Source organism: Drosophila rhopaloa, unplaced genomic scaffold (assembly GCF_018152115.1).
Source record: "Drosophila rhopaloa isolate 14029-0021.01 unplaced genomic scaffold, ASM1815211v1 contig_3, whole genome shotgun sequence".
In the NCBI taxonomy this organism is placed as follows: domain Eukaryota; kingdom Metazoa; phylum Arthropoda; class Insecta; order Diptera; family Drosophilidae; genus Drosophila; species Drosophila rhopaloa.
Genome location: NW_025335123.1, coordinates 16,359,703 through 16,384,292, shown reverse-complemented (window position 1 = coordinate 16,384,292; position 24,590 = coordinate 16,359,703). Strand labels below are relative to the sequence as shown.

The 24,590-nt window shown below is 44.4% G+C and overlaps 4 protein-coding genes across 8 annotated transcripts in view; 3 read left to right on the top strand and 1 right to left on the bottom strand.

The window, feature by feature from the left end:
- The window catches only part of LOC108050848 (palmitoyltransferase ZDHHC5-A), a 33,725-nt gene extending 28,799 nt beyond the window's left edge, over positions 1–4,926 (top strand). For all 5 annotated transcript variants that reach the window (XM_017132731.2, XM_017132729.2, XM_017132730.2 and 2 more), the window contains 2 exons: positions 3,037–3,284; positions 3,793–4,926. In XM_017132731.2, the coding sequence (XP_016988220.1) occupies positions 3,037–3,284; positions 3,793–4,808 (1,264 nt within the window). In that variant the 3' untranslated portion in view covers positions 4,809–4,926. The remainder of the gene's footprint in view (positions 1–3,036; positions 3,285–3,792) is intronic.
- LOC108050850 lies at positions 29–2,322 on the top strand. The gene has a single exon (XM_017132736.2). The coding sequence runs from the start codon at positions 856–858 to the stop codon at positions 2,158–2,160; it is 1,305 nt and encodes a 434-aa protein (XP_016988225.1). The 5' UTR covers positions 29–855; the 3' UTR covers positions 2,161–2,322.
- Positions 4,927–6,826: 1,900 nt separating the features above from the next.
- LOC108050847 (von Willebrand factor A domain-containing protein 8) lies at positions 6,827–12,703 on the bottom strand. Its single transcript, XM_017132727.2, has 7 exons — positions 12,363–12,703; positions 11,626–12,053; positions 11,251–11,571; positions 10,615–11,189; positions 8,443–10,554; positions 7,945–8,379; positions 6,827–7,727 (listed from the first exon to the last, which is right to left on the bottom strand). Exons 1-7 carry the CDS (start codon positions 12,553–12,555, stop codon positions 7,628–7,630), a joined length of 4,164 nt encoding a protein of 1,387 aa, XP_016988216.1. The 5' UTR covers positions 12,556–12,703; the 3' UTR covers positions 6,827–7,627.
- A 316-nt stretch (positions 12,704–13,019) lies between these two features.
- On the top strand, positions 13,020–14,051 carry LOC108050840 (protein CWC15 homolog). Its single transcript, XM_017132719.2, has 2 exons — positions 13,020–13,233; positions 13,299–14,051. Exons 1-2 carry the CDS (start codon positions 13,103–13,105, stop codon positions 13,930–13,932), a joined length of 765 nt encoding a protein of 254 aa, XP_016988208.1. The 5' UTR covers positions 13,020–13,102; the 3' UTR covers positions 13,933–14,051.
- The last annotated feature ends 10,539 nt before the right edge of the window (positions 14,052–24,590 follow it).

Sequence of the window (24,590 nt, the reverse complement as noted above, 5' to 3'; positions counted from 1 at the left end):
TTCTTTCGTTTCGTTACGTTCCGTTTCCGTTTCGCTTTCATTATTTCGTTCTTACCGATTTCGTTTCCGTTTCCGTTCATTTTGGTTGCCGTTTTTGTTTTGCGTCCGCCTTTAACCCTCTTTCATGCGCATTTAACCCTCGGTTCAGGTTTTCTTATTCCATCCGACCATGTTCCATTTTTTGACATTCTCCCATCTCTGTGGTTCTTTGATTTAAATAGTACTGAATTTTGACTTAATAATGGAATACATTCTATGGTCTGCAAACCAATCTTTTCTTTAAATAACAAATAACTTAACAAAAATTAACGTAGGGATAACAAAGATTAACTTGAACTCTTTCATCTGATTTTAACTCACAAATGGAAAAAGGGGGTTGTTAAAGAAATAATAATATAATAATTATAGACTGATGGCACAGAAAGTTGAAACTAAATGATTGATTACGGTAAATAGGAAACAATTCCATTGATGATACCTATGGTTTTGAATCATTTCTAAATTTTTGTTTAATCCCAGTAGTCGATATTATAATGCTGTCAAAATTGTAACATGCCTAAGGTATTGTACTCTAAAGCACGTTCGAAAACGGATAAAATTCAAAAAAAATTGTTGTATACCTTTTCTTCTCTTTCCGCATACGGCTCCTCTAAGTTCCTCTAAGTTCAAAGGTGAACTAAATTACGATCGATAAATATCAGCGGAACGGTGGAGACCGAAAGCGCAGACAATCGAATGTGATACTTAAAGTAATTGAGGAAAAGCGTAAGATCTGAGAACTGCCAAATTATATTCCAAAGAAATCGAGGGAGATAAATTCCTAGTGTTGACTGAAAAGAATACGAAGAAGCCACCATGAACAATGCACAGAGCGAAGACCTTTGCCACCAAAAATCCCTGAACCTGCTGGACAAAACGCTGCCCATTTCGGTGGCCACCGCACCACAGTTGCGCACTCCCCGGCAATTCAGTTTCAATGGGATGCGGTACGAGATGAGTGGGTTGCTGCCACCGCAGCAGGTGCAACTCACCAGGCTCAGGGCGGGTGGAGGAGGAGGAGGAGGTGGCGGCGGTGGCGGTGCTGCTGCTGCCTCCCAGGAGAGGATGCGGACTAGTGGTTTCCAGGAGAGGATGCGGACTAGTGGTTTCCAGGAGAGGATGCGGACTGGTGGTTCCCAGGAGGGGATGCGGACTGGTGGCTCCCAGGAGAGGATGCGAACTGGTGGCTCCCAGGAGAGGATGCGAACTGGTGACTCCCAGGAGAGGATGCGGACTGGTAGCTCCAACCACACTATAGCTTCCAAATCCATTCATGAGGCAGCTGGCGGGGATAGTGGCTCACGACGGAACCAAAAGGGAGTCCTGCCCAATCTGGTGAGTCTGGGCAACAGAGCCTTGCTGATGAACAGCGGCGTTAGGATGGCCAGGAGAAGTGAGATGGACTTTCCAAAGGCCAGACCTGCAACAGGGGGATCCTCCTCGAACTTTTCCATCCAATCTGATTTGCAAGATAAGAAAGAAGAGCATGAAGGTCTTCCAAGACAGGATCAGGATCGAGAATGCCTAAGGCGGGAAAGGAAGTCGCGTCGGAAGCAGCACCTCTCGATGGAACTGAAGGAGAGTAAGCCATCCCCGAATCTGACCCGTGATTTAACCAACCAGCAGAGCTGGATGTTGGCCCAATCCCTGCTAAGGGCCTACGGAAGCGGTCTGGTTCATCCGGGAAATGGTGAGGGAACGCCCGCCAAGATGGACTACATCACACTGGCCGGACTGGTGCTCGGCTGTGTCGCCTCCCACGTCCTCTTCCTGCTGTGCTGGTACTTCAGCTGGCTGAAGAACCAGGCGGTGGGCCTGCGCAAGCGCTTCCTGGGCAATGCCAATCTGTGGGAGTTCTTCGACCTGGAGGACACCACCCGGTTCTCGTTGCAGACCAAGTTGGTGCTGGCACCGCTGATCGTCGTCTGCGCCCTGCTCTACTGTGTGGTCAACATGCTGCATCTGGTGGTGCAGGTGGTGCGATCGGATGTGCCGCGCACAGTGGTTGTGTTTGTCCAGCGGGTGGCGAACAGTGGGCTGCTGGGCACCATCACCATGGGATTGGCCGGATTGGGCGGCGGTGGTGCTGTACGGGGACGCCAGAAGCCAGCGAGCCGATAATCCTTCGTAAATTGTCCGTCAAGGAAAATGGAAAACAGGAAATCAAGGTTGCCATTCAACAGATCTAACACGATTCCACATCCGCCGTCCTAGTTAAACTGATTACCTGGTCATTTTTCATGTGTTGGTGGCTTATTAAAAAAAAACTACAAACTTGGGTCATTGATTTTCGTGTGATTAATTGATAACCCTGGGCTGAGGCCGCAAACCATTTTGGTAACCCAAATATTTGGTTGAAGCTTAATTAATTCCTTTTAAATTATACATAAATACTTGAACCACAATCAATACCGACTTAATATTTCGTTTTGTTGTGATTATTGTGGTCTATATGGTTTCCAGTTCTTTGAGACTCAATTTCGAGTTTATTTAATTAAATTTTTTTTTTGTCTTGCCTACATTGTTTTTTTAACCAGAGTTATTATTTGATTAGGTTATTTATTTACTAAATACTTTTTAAGAACAAGAACATTACGTACTAAACAAATATTTCTAGAACTCTAATTGTGAGCTGTTATTGACCCAACTGATAGTTAGTTAATTGGTAAGGGCAGCAAGCATTTTTTGTGTCGATAACTTTCCCTCGCTGTTACTAAACGATCTCGATACCAATCTGATTGTTTTAACCCCTGTCTTAAGGCCATAATCTCACTCCCATCAGATCGGATCAGAACACCCACTATATCTCTGTCTCTCGCTCATTGATCGCTTTCGTTTTGACTAACCGTCAGTTAACCGAGCCGTTAAGTTCTAACATCCAGACGTTAACTCTGCAGCAGCTTTTGTGCTCGCTCTCTCAGCATGCTTTACGATCGTTTTGAAGATATTTAACGAGTCCTTGACTAATCCCCGTTTCGTGTGTGTACCACCCAACAGATCTAATCCGGGCACGCCCACTCAGCCGAGACGCCCCGATTTCATCGGACTGAACGCCCAGGCGGTGGCGCAACAGCAGCAGCAACAACAACAACAAGCAGCTGCGGCTGCGGCAGCAGCGGCCTATTATGAGTACACCAGCGGTCTGCCGCCACAACATCCGCAGGCTCCCAGCATCCAGCAGCAGCAACAACAACTGCTCCTCCAGCAGCAGCGCGTCCTCATGCAGCACCAACAACAGCAGCAGGGTAAGTGGTCCTTAAAGTATGGGAATATTTAGGGGGGACTTTATTTAGAACTTTACCATTTTATCTATAATTTTTGGAGAGGGATAAAATTGTAATATATAGATAAATTATGTAAATAAGTTTATAAAGAATTGTATACTTATTGTAGCTAAAGACAAAGAAGTAAAATAGTATAAGCATCTTTCACGATGGGTGCATTTTATTTCCTTCACTACAATAATGCTAAAGATATAGCCAATTTTTACTTTGAATATTTGCATTGCAGAAAAACTCAAATGGGTTTTAAAAGGTCTCGATAGGTACCTTTACTTTACTTGACCCAAATTATAAAACTGTGTTTACACTCACAAATCCTATGAATGTTGAACTCTGTTATCACCATTGGCAAATATACGTTAAACTCATGAAAATAGCTTATATTGAGGCTTTGCTGGTCTTAAGCAGAACCGCTGTATCGTTTACAACCAGCTATATACTAATCTCCCCTCTCTTTCTTTTTCCGCCACAGCTCTGCAGCAGCAGCAACAGCAGCAGGCGGCGGTGCATGCGGCGCATCCGCAGCACGCCGCACTGGCGCAGGCGGCCTACGGTGGCAGTCCGCAGCGGCGCTTCCTCTCCGAGGGCGAACTGGTGCGCCAAGGGGCCGGAGGAGGCGTGGCAGGCGGAGAGCTGTCCTACGCGCGGTCCAACAACACGGTGGATAATATACGGGAGCTGGCCGGCAGTCCGCAGCGCGGCGTTTACATGTGGAAGGACACGTCGCCGGGATTCACCAGTTCCGTGGGACAGCAGCAGCAGGGACAGCAGGTGGTGAGCAGCGGGATCGGCAGCAGTGCGGGCACGCTGTCCAGCAGCGGAGCCTCCGTCGGGGTGATGCCGCATTCCCAGTACATTACGGCGGGCGGCGGAGCCCATCCGCTGATCATGACGCACTCGCGACTCCAGGACTACGCCATCCAGCAGCAGCAACAGCAGCAGCAGCAACAACAGGCGGCGGCGGCAGCGGCAGCAGCCTCATATCATCGCTCCAATCCGACGAGTCCCACCACCATGCCACAGGTGTCCGGAGCTGGCCAGGGCTATATACTGCGCTACGGAGGCGGCGGAGCGGGTGGAGCAGCCGGCAGCAGTGGCAGTTTGGCCAGCGTGACGGCCAGCAATCCAGCCACCGGAGGCGGAGGCTATCAGCCGGCACTGCGCGGCGGCGTAGCCGTGTTTCCACCCAATCCGCTGGGTAATCCGGGCGTGGGTAACATGCAGACGCAGCCCTCGCCGCAGATCAAGAGGAAGCAGACGCCCACGCGGCCCATGAGCTTTGTGCGAGCACTGGAGATGGCCGACTCCATGGAGATGCAGTCGATGGAACAGCAGCAGAACGGCGGAATCCCCGGCAGCGGAGCGGTGGGAAACAATCAGCAGACGGGCGCCGGCGGCGGTGGTCACCTGATGCAGGGCAACGCCTCCAACTCGGGCACTCCGGATAGGGCCAGCATCTACGACATGAACTACGAGATCTCCGTATAACCCGTGGTGGTGCCCGTGCTTCTGATGCCACCCGCCAGCCAAGCTCCAGGGTCGGTAGTCGCTGCTCCAGCTGCTGCAGTTGCTCCAATTGCCATCGCTACCGCTCCGCAGCCGGGGCAGTTCTACCACGCCAATGCTAATGCCAATGCCCAACTGGAGCCGGCTGCCTATGCCTGCGTTCCTGTTTTGCCCCTGAAACCGATAAGCAATGGAATAGGAACCAATAGTCATCAGCACCACCATAATCACCATCACCTCCAGCCGCAGCAGAAGCAGCAGCACCACCAACATCCGCACCAGAACCACAACCTAAACCTAAACCAGAACCAGAACAAACGCAAATTTTCAACCTTCTTCTAAGGAGAACGAGCCTTTTTTTCATTTTTTTTTTAATAACGAACGATTGATTTGAAAGAGCATGTAAAGGTGTATCTAACCTGAGCTATTTACACCAGATGTGTGTGTATATAAGTTGCAGTGCTGTTGTAGCTATTGCTAAATTTTAAGTAATTTTATTATGTAATTTTTATGCTTTGTTTTTATGATTACTTTTTAATGCACTTTGGAAGACGTTTTTAAATGATCGGATTTCAAAACAAATTATTTATACTTTTAATGCTTTTTATATACGATGAAAAACGTAAAAATAGAGTGAAGATAAAAAGAATATGAGATAAATTGAAACAAAGCAAGAGGACAAATACAGTGCGTTTCATGGGTATATGAGCAGTGATTTGTAAGAGGGAAACCCACAAGTTGCAGAAATGCCTTAAGCCAATGCAACGCACTGTATAGGTCCTGCCGATCTGCTATATCTATTATACATATAGTACACACATATATGGAAAACTTTTGCAATCAACTTGAAAATCGCCAAAATTTGTACGTGTTTGTGTGTGTGTGCCTGTCTGTGCGTCTGTGCATATGTGTGTTTAACATAAGTCTTTATAAATTTATATCTATTTATGCCATATAATGTATATAGGATATGCTATGTCAGGGCCCAGGTGCAGAGAACTTTGTCATTTGTGTACATAGGTGAAGAAGGTGGAGGGAGACGGAGGAGGAACCGATTTGTGCTTAGAATACAGAGATTATATAATGTGCTGGCGAATTTAGGGTGTCCAAAGATTCGAGATCTGGACGGGATGTCATGATGTCTTTGCTACGGGTTGTGCGAAGCAACTCCTAATCTATCATAATCTGTAAATAGAAACCCGTTTTGTAAGAACTACCTCCCTCCTCTCCATTCCTCAATCCAGTGAAGCGAAAGGTTTAGTCGTAGCCCAGTACAGTGCGTTTCGGGGCCTTATTTATTCAGCAACCTAAGGTTTCATTCGAAATCATTCTATAAGTTTAACTCACTTAATTTCATACTCAGGATAATGATTAGAAGGAAATGGCATTTTCACTTTCACAAATCTCCCCCTTACAGTCCCGAAACGCACTGTCCCTGGGTCGTCGTCACATACTCCCAAAAGAGATTTTTTTTTCTCATATTTGTTTTTTTTTTGTTCGTCATTTACTTAGAATTTGTAAGAGAGCCCTAATCTGAAAACTTGAATGTCGTCCAATTCAAATCAGTTTTGATTTTCCTGTACATAAGTGTAATAATGTATGAGAATTCTTCGGTTCGAGACTACCAACTACGTACGCCTGCTTGCCTATATAGGCCCCAACTTTGTTGTTATGTTTTTAAGTGAACTTAGCTTTTATACCGATCCCCAAGTGTGTGTGTTCTTAGATCAATTTGAAGGCATGTTTCAGTTGGATTTCTTATCACGTTTGGTTTATTCAAATGAAAATGCAAATGGCAAATTTCTAGCGATTATATCTGTAAGAATGTTAGCTATATACACGACACTCACGAGATCGATCGAGAAAAGGAGAGAATTATACATGTGTAAGCGCGATCAATCCCGAATCCTCTTCCCTGCCCCATAGATCATGCGAATTTGCAAGGATCAAAACTTGTATAGACTATGCAGTGAGGTGTGCGACATGGGTTGTTGGGATAGCCATTTTTGCTCTTCAATTCGATTTCTTCCACAGACAGTACTTTTTTTTATCAATATTTATTAGAATTTCAAATTATCGAATCTATACTTCCAGTTGCAAAGATGTAGGTGAATATATGGCTGTCCCATCCACCCACTTCGCACGCCTTATATAACGGATCAAGAGTATATATTATACACACGTATATTTAAGCGTTTTTTGCTAACACATTAATTCATGAATTTGCAACAATATTTATTATAAATACAGAAATGCATATACAAACAACAACAAAAAAAGAACAAAAACGAAACAAAAATCGAGAAAAACTAAAGTGTAATGTAAAATGTAACAAGAAAAACAAAAACGGAAGAAATTGTTTTAGATTTTTATACCAAATTTAATTAATGTAAAACCACAAATTGTTTATTTTTTGTATTACCCCGTAACCCCCGCCAGAATGAGAGAAATCCCTGCCAGAAAAATCCTCGAGTTCTAAATTGTTTTTTTTTTGTGTATTGAATACTTATGTAATTTGTAAATTATATGACAAGTAATCAAATAGCAAGCATAAACAGCAAGGAAATTAATAAACAATAAAAATAAAAATGCAAAAGTAAATCGATGTTTTTTTTTGATATAGCGCCAGTATGCGGACCAAATGTAAGTATAATAATTGAAAAAGACTATCTTTATTGTTTTTACACAAAAATCGATTTATAGACTCAATTCAGGCTTAACTACAATTGGAATTATCAACACTGTGTTCAACATAAACTTAAACTAAACCGATCCCTGGGGATCTTAGAATTGCACTACGACTACAGCAGCGAGGAAGTGAAGATCTGCTGCAGGATGTGAGGTAGCTTGGTGAGGTCCATGCACACGAAACTCTGACCCGCCGGCATTTCCGCATTGATTCTGGAAAAAAGAAAGGGATAAATCAGATAGATCATAATATGCAATATTTTCAATATTGTAATGAACCCAGCAAAGAAGAGTATCATTTCAGCCAAGGTCTTAAAAGAATAGGGGTTACCAAGGAATTATTTAACAGTTGTTTTGGATATAAATAGTTTAAAGGTACGGTGTGATATCAACTAAATTGGCCTTAGAAGATAATCCCAGGTGCACTTACTCATCGGCCTCCTCGGCCAGACTGCCAATGAAGATGGCATAGCCCTTGACCTTCGGCTCGCCCCGCTTGAGGGCCACAGCCAGATCCTTGGGGGCGATGCCGTAGCGCTGCAGATTGGCATCGCTGAGGACCACCACGATGGCGTTGTCGAAGTCCTGCTCCGCTCCCAGCGTGGAGCAGGCCTCCCGCGCCGCCTTCACCGTGGAGTCGCCGGACCAGCAGAACTGCGAGTGGGCGTGCATCATCCGGATGGCCTCGAAGCGCTCCTTGTCGTTCTTCGGCGGACTGCCGGCGGTCACGAACGGGATCTCCCAGCCCTCGCCGCTGTGGCCGACGATGTCGTAGACGATCTTCTTCTCGAATCCCTCGAAGGCCTCCATCACCATGACCACGGCCTCCAACTGACGGTCCAGCCGTCCATCGTAGCCATTGAACCTGAAAACACAAGTGCATACATTAAACATAGCTGAGGCTGGAGAACTCACAGATCCCACCCACCTGTACATCGAACCCGACACATCCACGACCAGCTTGAGTCGGTTGGGCTTCTCCTGGACGTGATCCGCCCAGGGATTGGCCTCCGCCCGCCGCCTGTAGATGTTCTTCTCGCCGGTGATGCCCTCCACGAGTCGCGTGTCGTCCAGATCGCCGTGGGTCTGGTACTTCTGCCACTGGCGCTCCTTGCTCTTCGTCTGCATCGCCTCCAGGACGGCCTTCAGCTGCTGCACCTGCCGGCGATTGGGCTCGCTGAACTGGGCGTACAGCTTGTGGTCATGGGCGGACATCTTGATCTCCTTGAGCTTGTCCTCGAACGCCTTGCGGTTCATCTCACGCGCCGCCCGCTTGATCTCCTCGGGCACATCGGCCTTCTCCTCATCGCTCAGCTGATGGACCTTGTGGCCCTTATCCAAACGGAAGGGTCCGCCCTTGCCGCCCAGTCCGGCCGTGTCACGCCCACCGCTGCCACCGGCCCACGTGTTGCCGCCCACATGCGGCTCGTTCTTGGGATCAAGCTTGCCGAACTTCGGCCCGGAGACGCCCAGTCCGCTGTGCCGCTTCACGGATGCCTGCAGCGTCTTCTGCCTCCTGATGGCCTGCACCTCCTCCTCGGCGTAGGACTCGATGCCATGCTTGGCCAGCACTTGGGTGACCTGTTGCAGAGCCTCCGGCTGGTAGCGATCAAAGTCCAGCACGTTGCCCACCACCTCGGACATGTTCTCCTCCGGATAGCGCTCCAGATGCTTGACAATGCTCACCACCTCGCGCGTAGAGTATGGATAGTTGAGCATTCCCTCGTCGGCGAGGGTGCGCAGTTCGCCAAAGGCATTCACCAGGGTGCGGAGCGTTTTGATGGGCACCTTGGGACCATACTGCTGCAGCAGGAAGATCTCGGAATCCGGATCGGGATTGCTGATGGCATGGCAGCTGAAGACGTCGCCGAGGGCGGCAAAGAAATCGTTTCCCAGGAAGGGGAAACCAGGCCGATTGGCCAGCACGATTAGCCGGAAGTCGGGATGGGTTTCAATGGAGTTGGGAACCCTTCCGCCGGCGCCCGGTGGCACGATCCGGCGGCCATCGGCCAGCACCATCTCGCCGCTCTCCACCAGCGTCCGCAGGATGCAGGTGACATTCACCGGCGCCTTGTCCGCCTCGTCCACCACCAGAACGTGCCCGGAGCGAACCGCCTGGACCAGGGCACTGTCCTCGTAGGCCACCTGGCCATCCTTCAGAGTCGCCTGGAGCGTCAGACTGTGCACCGTGGTGTCGCGATGCAGCTGGATGTATTCCCTGGGTCGCTGCATCAGCTCCAGCAGGCGGTCCACCAGCTTGTTCTTGCCAACACCCTGGTTGCCCACCAGCAGGAGGTGCTCACCGATGAGGTAGTCCTGCAGCAAGCGCTCCAGCAGCTGGACATGCTGCGGCATCTCGTAGAACAGCGTGCTGGGCACCTTGGACAGCTGTGCCTGGGTGGGCTTGCCCAAAGGCCAGCGGGTGGAGCCAATCCTCAGGGAGTTGTCCTCCACAGCTATCTGGTTCTTCCTGCTTTTCGGCCTGCTGTCCCGGGGCTTGATGCCCACCTGCTGGATGGCCTGTTCCAGGGCACTCCGCGAGAGGGCTGGCATGAATCTGGCCAGGAATGTGTTCTGCAGCATTTCGTGGACATCGCTCAGCTCGCTCTGCGGATAGGCAGCCAAACGGCGGGCCAGCTTCAGTAGTTGCCTGGTGGACAGCGTGCCCGCCAGTCCCTGCAGCAGCGGATCCTGTGAGGAGCGCAGCAGTTGGGCCAGCTTCAGCAGCGGCTCCATGCCCGCGGGTAGATCTCCGCCGCATAGCTGGGCCAGCAGTTCCTGCTCCTCGCTCTGGCGCAGAGGACGCAGCTCCTGGTAGAGAAACAGGCTGAGCAGCTCGGGCGTCAGCCAGTTGGGCTGTCCGCTACCGGGACGTGGTGGTTCTGCCAACGCCACCACGCGGAAGGACTCGTGCATGGGCAGGAAACCGAGTTCCCCGAGCTGCTGCTCCGAGAATCCCTGCTGGAGCAGTGACTGGTAGCGATTCGTACCCAGCAGCGTGGTGCCATCGCACAATTGCAGTTCCCGATCGTGGATGAGTCTGAAATAAGGTTAATAATTATATAGATATTTAACTCCATGGAAGCTATATCCCACTCACCGCTGCAAAACACTGGCCGTGCTCTTGTGGAGGCGATGCAGGCCATTGAGCACCACCACGGATCCCGACTTGGCCGCCCGCACGAGCGGCGAATCCCTCCACACGGTGTCGCCCTGCGGACTGGTGATGCGCTGCTGCACGATATCCCGGCTGGTCATGTCCTCGTACAGCATCATCGGCTCCGAGGTTTGCTGCAGCAGGCGGAGTAGCTCCTGGGTGAGGGTCAGCTTGCCCACACCCTTCTCGCCCATGAGGCACACATCCCCCACTGCGTAGGCCTGCAGCAGGCTGGCGAGCGCCTGTCTCTGATGCGGCAGGTCCACAAAGCTGCTCGTAATCCCGGCTGGAGTCTGTCCTCCGGGCAGGCTCAACTGCAGGTCATCCAATTTGAGCAGAATTCGGGCTTGCTCTGCTGCTTGCGTTGTGATCTTCTTGATGCTCGGACTGGGAATCAGTTGGATGTCCAATTTCTTGAGCAGCTCCTCCACGCGCTTCTTTTGATCGGGCTTCAGCATGGTCTGGTATGGATACAAGCGACTGATGATGTCGTGCAGGCTCAGCGAGGGATTGGCCTCCTGGAAGAAGCCAAAAAGAGGGATTAACTAGTGTATCATATTAGGTGAGACTGCCACCTACCAGCATCTTGACGCCCAATTGCAGGTTGTGCAGGGGAAAGTCCGGCAGTTGGAGCGTGGGATCCGCCTGCTGCAGGGTCAAAGCGAAGGTGAGCAGCTGCTTGAGGTGCTCGCCGGGCACAGAGGGCGCCTCTTGCTGCAGTTCCTCGTACAGCTCTCCGTAGGTGTAGGTGGTCACATTGCGGGACTGGAAACGGGAGCGCAGTGGTGGATCCAGCGGCGTGCCCTTGTACTTGTGCGTGGGCAGACCCAAGGCCACCACCCGGAATTGCTCGGAAACGCGCAACAGACCCCATTCGTCCAGCTGCTCCCGTGAGTGTTTCTGGAAAATGGGAGATCGTTAGTGAACTGTATCAATTAGAACCAGATAACTTACCTCCAAAAGCTTGTCGTAACGTTCGGGGGACATCAGGAACTTGCCGCTCTCCAGGTGCATCTCGCGATTCTCCAGCAGATTGTTTAATATGGGCAGTACATTCCGCTCCGCGTGCTCCACTCCGTCGAGGACCAGGACGCGGCCATTGAGTGCTGCTCGCACTGCTCCCTGATCATGGTACACGGCCGCCTTGTCGTGGATCTCGCGTCGCTGCTTCAGGTCACTCTCGGTGGTGTCCCTGCTCAGGGACACGTACTCCACCTCGCGCTGCGTGAGCTCCAGGAACTGCATGGCCAGCTGGCGGCGCAGGGGACCCGGCTGGCCCAGCAGGAACATGTCCTGCCGCAGTGCATCCTTCTGCAGCATCCAGCGCAGGTGGTGCAGGGCCGACTGCGACAGCTGCAGGGTTCCATCCGGAGCGTATTTCACTGGGGATTTCCATGGCGAAGAGAATTAATATTAAAAAGTAAGTACAGGTTTGGTGGATTAAATGTAATATATCTTTACAAGGAAACTACTTCCAAAAAGATAAATAAGATAGAAATAAGATATGCTAATTATACTGATGGATAATTATATATGAGCTCCATGTGGTGCTCCGTTTTCTTTGAGATGATCGTTTTCTGAGATGATATAATGATGAAATGGCATCCAGTCTGCCGGGCAAACAGATGATTGACCTTTGTACTGTTTGCAAATCTTAGCTGGCTACCCGGAATTCTAGTCCTCATCCTCACCGTATTGCTGCGGCACCAACTGTGGATCCTTGGGCTTGTGCAGCCGCACGCTCACATCACCGATGGTCAGGCTGTCCTGATCCTCCGGATCCTTTCCTGTCGCCGTGCTCACCCAGCTGCGCCTCCAAATCCTGCCGTTTTTGAGGCTGTGACGCAACAGGTGAGCGCTGCGACCTTGCAGGTTCGCCAGCATGGCCGTTGGTGGGAAAGGGGTTGTGCGGGGCTGGAGTTGCGTTAACTGGAATCGGGATAAAGCTCCGGTTCCGGGTTATCTCTCCAGATTTATTTGGCTAAAAACGGCGGCCGTTCCGCGCGTGTTTACCAGAACAGTGCTGCCCATGTGGAACAGCTGATCGGACAGTGATGCCAATCGTGGTTCGGCTTATCACTGCTCGAGTCTTCACTGCACCTTTATCTAAGCTTCCCACCATTATATTATTGCTCTTCCAGACGATTTAATCATATTTTATTAATTAAAAATGTATATATTTAATTTAGGATAACAAGGATATGTTGAACACAAATGACTTGAAGCTAATGCATGTAAAAAACATGATTTAACAATATGTTAAAGAAACAGATAATTGGTTGAGAGAATACCCCTCTCATTACTCAGGAATGATAATGTGGTATATTTTACATTTCAATTTGCGGCCACACTGGCAGAATATAACAAGCCAACGAAATACGCAATTGAAAACGTTTTTTTGTATATTTAACCGTTAATTAGCTAGATTAAAATGACCACAGCAGCTCGACCGACCTTTGACCCCGCCCGCGGAGGATCAGGACGCGGCGAAAAGGATCTGAGTGCGCTGAGCAAGCAGTACTCCAGCCGCGATTTGCCAGGCCACACCAAGCTTAAATACAGGTTGTATCGGATAACAGGGATTTTCTGCGAAACAAGACCGCAATAACATATACGTTCTGTTCCAGGGAGACGGGCCAGGGCACCAGCGAGGAGATCCGCAACCGAGACTTCCGCAAGGAGCTGGAGGAGCGCGAGCGGGAGGCCCGTTCCGGAGCGACCTCATCGGGCAAGGCGCTGCCCTCCATTGTGCGCAAGGCCATCGAGGCGAACAATGCGGGCGGAGGAGGTGGTGGCGCCGGGAAGCGGGCCAAGCCGGACGCCGTCCAGCAGCAACAGTTGCAACAGCAGCAGGCCGCCAATATGGACGCCGATGAGCCGTTGGACAACGATAGCTCCGACTCGGATTCCGATTCAGATGACGACGATGCCGCCCTGCTGGCGGAGCTGCAGAAGATCAAGCAGGAACGCCTGCAGGAGACCGCACGCCGGGAGTCTGAGAAGAAGCAGGAGGACGAACGCATCCGCATGGAGAACATCCTCTCCGGCAATCCCCTGATCAACTACGAACCCGGAACCGCTGCCTCAGCCGCGGGACGTGCTTCCGGCCTCGGTGGCGATTTGAAGATCAAGCGCCGCTGGGACGACGACGTGGTGTTCAAGAATTGCGCCCGCTCCGCTCCCGAGAAGAAGACGCACTTCGTCAACGACGCCCTGCGCTCCGATTTCCACAAGAAGTTCATGGACAAGTACATTAAATAGGCGCCAAACCACTCGCTTTAAGTTTCAACCACTTTTTGTAATAGTTTAAGTAAACCAATTGTCAACTTTTTGTGGCCTTCCGCCAAGCTGCTCATTAAAAATCACATTTTGTAAGCAAATGCAGTCTGTTATTTAAACTTCTGTGCTGTGAATTTTCTTTTTGCATTGTTTATTTTTATATATTCGATAACACCTTTTTTTAAATTTATCGCTGTAACTATACTAAAATAAGACGAACAGCCAAAGAACTGACTGTTTTGTGCAGATTAGCTAAACTCAAACATTCTACCACTATTTACCAGGGTTATGGTTAAAAAACCAAAATCAGGATTTCGCCCAAAACATATGTATTTCATAGTGGTTTTGATTTTTTAAAAAATCCCATTTTCTGTAAATGGGACATTACTATTTTTGGGTTTGGGGTTTTAGGTTATTATTAAAAAACGTGGTTTTAAAAATGTTGATTGATTTGATAGGTTTACAAAAAAAAACCACTTTCTATGAGTTTTTTTTGCTATAACTTGGACAAAATAAGACGGATAGCCAAAATGCTGACTGTTTTCTGCAGTTAATGACCCAAACTATTGATCGCCAATAGATTTTGAAAAATAATTTTTGCATTTTTTTACGAGGCATAGCTGATATGGTCGCCAGTGGCTTCGTATTCTTTTCAAATTAGGTCTGAGGTCGACGTCATTTCGGGAGTGGGTACTGCGTGGCCATCGGCACTTCTTGCGGGCTGTGACCCAATGACTGGGGGCTGACCGCGAGTGCGAGTCCGAGTGCGAAGGGCAGGAACCTTAACCAAAGTGTGAAACCGCAGAAAACATCGGTAGCCGATAATGTCGAGGGACAAAAGCAGCAGCCACCAGGGGCGGCGGATCAGGATGTAAACGGGGTCAAGGGGGGTTAGTACAGGGGTCGGGGGATAAAGGGGATAAGGGGGATAAAGGGGATAAGGGGGATAAAGGGGACCAGGGGCGGTGGCTACGTGAGCGCACGAAGAGAAGCCCAAGAAGCCCAGGAAGCCCAATCATCGTGGCGATCATCGCAAGGGCAATTGTCGCTGCTGATGAGGCACGAAGCAAAATCAATTTGCCCCAAGGAGCCGGGCCAAGCAAGCGCAAAATAACTTGGTCAATTACGCCGACCCAAGCAGCATAGTAACACGGCTATAAAAACCTATAGTTGTAAAAATACTATATGATATTTAATCAGATGGCGAATATTTCTAAGCACTTAATAAAACCATAATTTAAATGCAGAATTTGTCAATTTAACAAGCAGTTTATTAAATTTAAATACTTAAATTTTCAATGATGATATATTGATTTATTTGAAAATTGATTAACCTAGTTTAAAATACAAATATTAAAAGGAAATATATATTGCTATCAAGACGATAAAACAATAATTCAAACGCAGAATTTGTCAATTTAATATGGAGTTTATTAAATTTAAATACATCAAATTTTTAATAATAAATATATTGATTTGATTGGAAACTGATAAACCTTGTTTAAAATACAAATGTTAAAAATGAAAACTTACTGGAAGAGGAAATATATATTTCTATCCAGACAATTTGCAAAAACTGGTCTTCATTTTTAATGGAAACCCAAATAATAATCAGAATGGTAAGAACTAGACCATATTTTTTGCTCAGTGCAACAGCGAATGCAAATCATCTGGAGGCTCTTGATTTCCACGCCTCTTTAATGCCCCGCACGCGGCCTGCGCCATCTGAATATCTGAGTATCTTAGTATCTGTGTATCTGAACTCCGACTTTGTCAATGAGCCCACGTTCCGACTCCGACTCCGAGTCCAAGTCCGACTGCTATATCCCTTCCTGGCCGCTGGCAGGGATCAGCAACTAGTCGCGACCCCGCTCCCAAAAGTTGACGAACGCTCAATTTTACGCTAATTCGATCAGAATCAAAATCAAACAAAATTAGCCTGTCCATAGCCGGCAAAAGCGATGATGATCCTCTTACACTGGTCAGCAATGTTGAAAAAATGGAAAATAAAGAAGGAAAAAAGTATGCTTTTTAATGAATATTTTGTTTTGAATTTTTCCGCCTGTGAATATTTGTTTATAACTACCTATTTATTAATAAATACTTTAGCCTATACATTTTTCTTCTTCTAAATATGATCCTAAATGGTGTGTTGCTATTTAGGGATATATAATCCATCAAAAGGTCTAAAAATATTTAAGTTTGGTAAATAAATTGTTTATAAATAATAAAGTAATGGTAAATAATAATGTTTATAACTAACTAATTTATTAAAAAATACTTTAGCCTATACATTTTTCTTCTTACAAAAAATGTCTACATATAATGGTGTGTATTAAGGGATATATGAGCCATCAAAAGGTCTATAACTATTTAAGTTTGGTAAATAAATTATGTTAGTAAAGTATTTTCATAACCCAAACAAGTATATTTTGATCAAGGATAAAGATAAAAACAAGTGGTGTTGGGCAGTGTTTTGATTGGGATTGACAATGGTGATTAGGAGTATTGGAATGATGACGCTGCTAATGGTAATCATGATGATTGTTGTTATTACTGCCTGCTTCTGCTTCTGTCTGATGTTTTCAGTTCTCAGTTTTCAGTTCGCAGTTCGCAGTTTGCTCTCCTCCTACGGTGGCAGTAAAAATACCGAGACCCCGACTCCGACTGAGCATAATTTATTTCCTGTTTGGCATTATGCATCCCCATTATTTGTGCATTCATCAAGAGACGGGTCCGGGTTTGAGTTTGGAGCCAATCTGCATTCAAGTTACTCCTGCACAGCGAAAAATATAATCAATATGTATATTCTTGATCTACTAAATTTTACAAGAAATATTTATATCTTTTGAAATCGACAGTCATACAAAAACCGGATTCATTTGAGAAGATTAATATAGTTTTGATTGGTTTGGTTTTAGCAATATCATATTATTATCATATTTATTTACTATATATTTATATTTTATTTATGATCCTTTTTAATATTAATCAGCCTTAAATCAATTTGACACAAGATGAAGAAAAATATTGTAAGTACACAGACTTTTTGGGCAGTGTAATTTGATGTTGCTGCTGCACTTTTCGGTAGTCGCCGCGCGCTAAATTGTGGCCACCGAACGAGGGCCAAGTGAAGACTGGAACCTGGTCCACTGGCATTGCCACTGCCACTGCCACGGCCTATCAATTGTCAGCAATTTCGCGACTGCATAAACTTGAAAAGAGCGCAAAAAAAAAACAGAAAAAACGAAAAACGAAAACTACATGCCGACCAACTGCATAAATATGGCGACTGGCTGACGGAAATGGCCGTCGCGGTTGCAAGTGACAAATAGCCGGGCAGCGTGGGGTTAAGCGGGGCCCCAACGGGTTAAGGGGGCGGCACTGAACCAGTTGACCACCAAATAAAGACCGCGAACATATGTTTCTGGCCGGCATGAATATGGCCAACACCAACTCCGAAAAGAGGCTGGACTTTTGACCCCGAAAAATTATTTGGAGGCGGACTGTGTTCGAAATTGTTATGAATAATCGGAAACACATAAATGCTTTGTTATAAATATTTTCACATATCCGCATTATGACTTATTAGTAAGCTACAAAATGTTCTAACGATTGTCAAAGAATTAGACTACAAGAAATTCGAATTAAAAATAAATAAGCAATTTTTGTTAAGACCTTTTTAAATTTAAATGGAATCTTACAAAAATATTTGATGTTTATATTTGGATGTTTTAATAAATAATGTTATAATAAAATGGAAAGGAAAGTCTTGCTGAAATTGCATGCCAATTTTATTTGAGTTTACAGCTTAGTATGTTAAAACAACAAAATATTCTTGATCTAGGCTTTTTTTGTCCTTAAAGGTATTTATATGTTATTTAACTAAAATCAATTGGCTTTAAACTCAATGTACTCCCTGCTGTGATAACCGAATTCCCATTTTAGCTGCACAAAAGTATGCGAATCAATTTTGACTTCAGACAGCAGCAATATCAATTGCACTTGCAGCAGCAACATCGGCAACATGAGCAACATGAGCAACATGACCCGAGGTGGCGACACTTTATTTAGCTTTAAAACTTTTATGGAATGCAAATTTCACTCAGCTGTTGCTTCTGGTGTCGCTGGGCTGTCCTGGGATCTGGCCAGGATTTCGGGGATGGGAGTCGGATGAGGAGGAGGAGGGAGGAGGGACAGGGCCAACAGCTTGGCTGCAACTGCAACTGCAACTGATGCTGCATAATTTAGTTGACCAATTTACACTGGAACCGTTGGCCACTGAGTGCAACCGGAAATGCAGGCACCGAAAAGGCCAAAGCATTTTTGTGGCCTTTTCCATACACACACACTCACACACACACGGAGTGTAGAGTGTGTGTTTTTATTTTCATCCTTTTTTGGGGTCGACCGCCTGCACTTGACATATTTACTCTCAATGGCCATTTGTAAATCGTCTCTGGTTGAAATCGGAAATGGGATTCGGGGGCTTAAAAAGGCGACACCAGGGTCAAAATAGCCAGTCACTTAACGTTTATTTAGTAGCATAATTAGTGGAGGTGCTGTTCCTCCATCGATATTTAAAGTTTTATATAGCATTAATAACTACAATAAAAATATAAGATATAATTGTTATTATCACATTTAAAGAGTTTTTTAAAAGCAGTACTAAATCTCGAAAAATACAATTAAAGAACACCATTTGAATATAATTAAAGTGTTATTTAAGCATTACTCATCTGTTCGAATTTCATAAATATGTCTGCCTTGTTAAACAAAAAGATTGTTTGTATTTCCTCATGTCATAACCCTGCGAATCTTGTGTGGTAACCTCAAAGGAGTGGTGACCCCTCAATGCGGATATGCAACAATGCGGTAATCTCGATCTGAGAAGTAATGGGGGTTTTCTCCCTTTTGATGAAACTGCGGACCAAACTAATTCCAAGTGGTTGCTAACACGATTAAAAACAAATTTCACCTACGCACAATCTCCCATGAAGTTCGCTGCCTGCCAAGCCATTAATTCGCTGGAACTGTGTGCACTGAGCAAAATCCATACCTCTAAGGATTTGTGATTCGATTCTCTAAAAATCTGCATTCAAAATTTTCAATTTACCGTTGATCAAATTTTTTACCCATTTTCATGTTAGTTATTTCTGATTTTCCGATGTCTTGCAATACAGTGATTCAAAATTGGATTTCTAGAGACCATAACTTTACCAAATTTAATCGGATTCCAAAGTGGCATACCTCTAAAGATTTGTGATTCGATTCTCTAAAAATCTGCATTCAAAATTTTCGATTCCCAATTGTTTATCAATTAAAAAAATGTTTAATTTTTATTTATAATAATATATTTTATCGTCCGTTATGCGTTTAAATCATTTCACAATCTTTTCTGCTTTTAAAAATCTATAAATCAAGTGAAACGATTTAATAATATTATTCCTATACCAAAATCTAAAGATAATTAAATGCAAATATGATATATACATTTTTGTTTTTATTAACAACTAAATATTAACAAATTAGATCATTTCATTCTCATTACAACATATTTTTGAATCTTTAAGCAAGAAAAACGTTGTAAAACGTAAAACCCTTTTCCAATTTCAGTTTCTAAGTTTCAGACGTTGTAGTTCTTTCTCTCAGTGTACTGCCCTTACGCACACATGGCCACATTTGGCGGACGTGTGGCAGACGTATATTTCCGCAGCGAGAGGCGCTGGACCGAAACCAATCCCGAACCCGAACCCAAACCCAAACCCAAAACCAGGACATCGATGGGCCATTGACTGGCCGCTAATGCTAATGCTTGAGCAGCTCCAGCAACAGGTGGATGTGGCCTGGGTGGGATGAGGAGGTGGTCGTGCTGGACCAGATGAATCAGGTGCATCAGGAGCATCAGGAGCAGGAACAGGTGGACGTTGCACCGGAAATGCCAGGAGCGAAGGTGAGCAAAAACTAAAAGCTCATTTGCAGCTACTTCCGCTGCTAAATGAAAATGCATTTCCTGCTTGGAAAAGCGTTTAAGGTCAGTGGTGGGTGGCTGGACAAATGGATGGGTGGTGCACTCTGCCACTTTCCCACTTTTCCACCAGGTGGTGGTCCACTCTAGTGCCGTTGTCTGTGACAGCAGATTTTTATGCAAAATGTTGCGACATCTGTAAATGATTTGCTGCCATTAGAAGAAGGAGTTGTGCCCCATGGATGTTCCCTTCGGTCGGTTAACTACTTCCTTTGCCTCGGCACAACTTCCGGCCAACGGCAAAAGTCACCAAATGCTGTAGGCTCCTCCACGGATACCAATCCTCCTCCAGTGTCCAATTGGCCAACTGGAGGAGGAGCTGCAGATACCGATTCAGATGCAGATTCAGATTCAGATGCAGATGCAGAGGAACCTGTGTGCCGGCCGCAAAATGCGTTCCGTTCGCATCTTCCGGAATGAAAAAGGGGGCTCAAGAAAAAATGGTCAAAGTCCATTGGAGGTAAGTTTTCAATAATGACTTTGGCATACGCTTTAAAAATGGATAGACATTTAAAAAATCAGAAAAGCAATAGAGAAATTGATTTAAGAACAACATCTAGACTCGTAAATACATGCTTAATAATATATTGTTAAAATATTATAATAATTTTTTAAAAATCAATAGACAAAAAATATCTTTTGATACAAATTTTCTCGTTTATACGACTTGAATTTTAATCCTACAAATGTAATTGCTTTATGGTAAAATTATTTTATTTTCACTTAAGTGCTGGTTAATTTGTAAGCACAGGCGTTGCAAAAATAAAAATAGTTTTACTTTAAAACTTAATATTCTACTTTATTTCTCCTTCTCGAGATACTAATTATGTTTGGTATATCTAGTTTTATTTTTTTAAATTGTTTCATTAAATTAGAAATACATACTTATGTTTACATTGCAGCTGAAATAACCCTTCATTTGACTAGAGTATTCCATTTTGGGTTCCCTTCTCTGTGGATTGTTCGTAGCCCAGGGGCTTCACTAGAAACTCCTGCCCCTTTTCCAAGGGGCTTTTCCTTCGGCCGGCAACGGCAGCCATTTAGAGTGAGAAATTGACCATTAAAACAGACAGCTACACATGTTGACAAAATGCGAACGCGACTCGGAAGGGTGCCGGAGTTTTCTGGGGGCTAAATGGCCCATCTCCTGGCCAAGGACCTCCAACTCCAACTCCAGCCAGGATTCCCCAATTCCTGGACCGTCGAGAGCGACCCAAGTGGATCGTTGTCGTTGCCAAGTGCTGCAATTCTCATTGCGATAATCAAATTGTAGGTTTCGTTGTCTGCTCACCTAAATGGGGGCCAAAAAGGGTTAAGAACGGGATGCAAGGGGGTTAAAAGGGGCTACCATTCCGATGGGTGCAAGTGCAACTGGCCGGTGCATCCGGTGCGTTTTTGCATTTCCAAATGGGGGCCACACTTGGCCCTACAAATTTGCAAAGGAACCCCAGAAAAGGACATCAAAAGTCAGGAAGGGACTGCACTGGCAGAAAAAGAACATTAAATTGGAAAATAACAGTGAAAACTTAATTTTTTGGTTGGCTTAAAAATAACTCAATTTTAATAATAAGAAGCTTTCTTTTCCAAATTCTTTTTCGAGTTAAATGCGTTATTATGATGTTTACATTTGTCATTATAGAATCGATATTATTTTTTGTTACGCTAGTCAGAATAATGTTTTGTACTGCTACATTATTATTATCAGTGTAGGGATTGAGGAGCCTGTGACAGGATAGAGGACCCTTTGCATCTATTATGTGAGCCAATAAATAGAGGTAGTTAAGAACCATGCGGTTTTCGGGCTCACTTTTCAATTTGAAAAATGCCCTTCGGCCAATCTCACCCCCACTTTGCCACCTTTTTACCCCACCTGCTCTTTTGTGGTATTAATAGAACACTTACGGACGGCATTCGAGGAATTCGCACGCTTCTACGAATGTTCGAGCGTAAAAACCAGGCTAACACTGGAAATTCTGGCATCAAAAATAGGCGTACCCGGTCAAAGTTTTCGCGAATGTTGTAAGAACACAAATTAATATTTCATCATACATAGTTGTTGCAACCAAGATGTAATCATTTCAGCACTCAAAATTGTCAAAGGTCTATTGGTAAATATGCATACAAATTATAATTACTCATACGCCGTGTTGTCCGCTTTTAAAAATGTCAAGCTGTACGAAGCCACAAAAAAGAAATCATTTAAAAATATCGATACAAGCAGTTCGTTGACATGTTGGCTACTTAATTATACCAATAACAAATATTAATAACCGACATTAGAACCAAATTTGCTATTATTTGTGGCTTAATCACTTCAATTGAATTGGTTTAAATAAACAATAAATTACGAACACACTTTCTCCTGTGCAACTGTCTAAAATTCCCGACTAGCGGGTATTTTTTAGTCGCAATACCCTAGAATTAAATGCTCTTTTCATCGGTTCGTTGTAGTTGCTTTTTCCCACACCTCAGAGTCGAAAAATCCCCCGTTCGAAATTATTCATATGAGTCAACTTGGCACGCGCAACTTGCTGCGACAGATTGTACTCGTATTTAGTGCCATATAGTGTCAAGACCCGAACGAAGCACCCGCCATATGGTGCATATAGTATATGGTATGGTCCCTAACCTACCTCTTCCGATTTCGAGTGGGGAAAAATCGCACTGCTCTTGGCCCGAAAAACCGGTTTCCCGGCTTTGATTTATGCCTGCTGCGGCGATGAATGGGTTAAAGCCGAGGTGAGAGGCCGCCAAATTGGCAATCTCTATTTGGCTCCTTCGCGGCTAACCCGCCAAAGCCAACTCGACTGCGGTTGCACCAAATATCCTGCGTTAATTGTTAATTTGCATTGTTGCTGCACTGAGCCAAAATTCGCTTACAAAAGATCTAAATTCATGTATGATGTATAGTTGATTAAGGTTCTATAGTTACCAATTCATTGTCATGTATGTAATATTTGTAAATATTGCAGACATTTCTCTAAAATTCAATGTGCAGCTATTCAATTTCGAGGTATTGCTTTCCTAGGTTTTTATTTTGTTTATTTTTGTGTGTTCCCATTAATTAAAAAATTTATAAATTTATAAATTAAAATTAAATTAGTAAAAATGCTTTTTAAGTTAGCATTTTAAATTAGTAAAAAATCAGTGTTAAGAGATAAATAAGTGATAGGTTATCAATTTTAAGCTTTGAGTTTTTGTATAAAATATTTTCTTTTTTCTTTGAAAGATAACTATGGCATATTTCTTTGTTATTTATTTCCCAATCTTCTAATTTGTATTATTACAATATTATTTTAAGACTATTTTTTATTGTCACATATTTTCTGGCAGTGTACTGTTGCTTTGGCCAACTTTGTTGCCGGGGCTTTTGCTTTGGATTTACTACTCTGCGGCCCATTGATCGCATCGGGGCTTGCATACAAATGGGAATTGGGAATGGCGAGTGGCGAATGGCGAATGGGAGCCAAGTTCATGGATGGATCTCGGTGGGTTTGGGTCTGGGTCTGGGTTACGTGCACGGACGCAGATCACCGGATCGTGCATATATAGCTTTAGGGCCGAGGTCCGACCACTTTGCTGGGGAGTCATCCATCGTCACTGCTTTGAATTGGCCGGTGATTCACGGCCTCATCGGTTTCCAATTCTTTTCCATATTAACAGTGTTTACAATATTGGGGTATTATAGTTTAGGCAATGAAAAATAATTAAATATTTATATAAATCAAATGCAACTTAAAAGGTTTAAGATTAATTATTATTTCTAAAATGACTATTACTTGTCATATAGTATAGTGTTGCCTTTAATCTATCTTAATATGACTTATTTGTTTATAACAAATTATAATGTCCTGATATATATGTGTTACAATTTAATTTCTAATATTCATTTCGTAATACATTTATTTATATTATATTGAAAACAAAGCTATTTCAAAATATTTTTTTGATGAATAGTCTATTCCATGATTAACTAAAAAATTTCTTATAATAATCTGAATCATTTCCCTATTAGGTCACAACTAAAAATGGTTATTTGATATTACATTCCCTTTTTATTTACATATATTATATATATTCAATAAAATCATCTGTTTAATATGCAGCTAACATACATTTTACTTAATCAATTAGCAGGTATATATTGGATTTTAGAGTATTTTTTGTTCGACCATCGCTTTTATTGTTGATATTGGTCGATTGCGCCATATAAACAAATGAGCTTGGCGCAAATATAAAGTGTTTACGCCTGGGTTTTACCAAAACGTGCAGCAGATTCTGGCTGATACATCGAGAACCTTTGCTTACCAGAAGTTGAAGCCAGCTAACTGTTTTCCTTTTAATTTTGTGTAAAATAAAAATCGAAAGTAAGTAGAAATCAAATGCTGAAAAAGGTTGAATAATTTGTTCTATACACCTGTTTCTTTATTTTGGCAAAAATTATTATTATGTAAAAAAAAGATAGAAATATAGGTAGTTTTGTAACAACTAAAAAAATAGATATTTATTCATGATTGACAATTTTAAACTAGATTTCTCAGGTAGAATTGGAATAACGTATTTTTCTTGGGCAAATTTGTTTGGCCTTTGTTTATCCAATTTTCCAGCAACT

Excerpts from the sequence above, each read along its gene's own strand:
- LOC108050850 (XM_017132736.2), top strand. The coding sequence starts at position 856 with ATGAACAATGCACAGAGCGAAGACCTTTGCCACCAAAAATCCCTGAAC.
- LOC108050847 (XM_017132727.2), bottom strand. The coding sequence starts at position 12,555 with ATGCTGGCGAACCTGCAAGGTCGCAGCGCTCACCTGTTGCGTCACAGC. Across the intron at positions 11,190-11,250 it reads AATTGGGCGTCAAGATGCTG|GAGGCCAATCCCTCGCTGAG; the intron begins GTAGGTGGCAGT and ends GGCTTCTTCCAG. Across the intron at positions 8,380-8,442 it reads GTGTCGGGTTCGATGTACAG|GTTCAATGGCTACGATGGAC; the intron begins GTGGGTGGGATC and ends TTGTGTTTTCAG.
- LOC108050840 (XM_017132719.2), top strand. The coding sequence starts at position 13,103 with ATGACCACAGCAGCTCGACCGACCTTTGACCCCGCCCGCGGAGGATCA. Across the intron at positions 13,234-13,298 it reads CACACCAAGCTTAAATACAG|GGAGACGGGCCAGGGCACCA; the intron begins GTTGTATCGGAT and ends GTTCTGTTCCAG.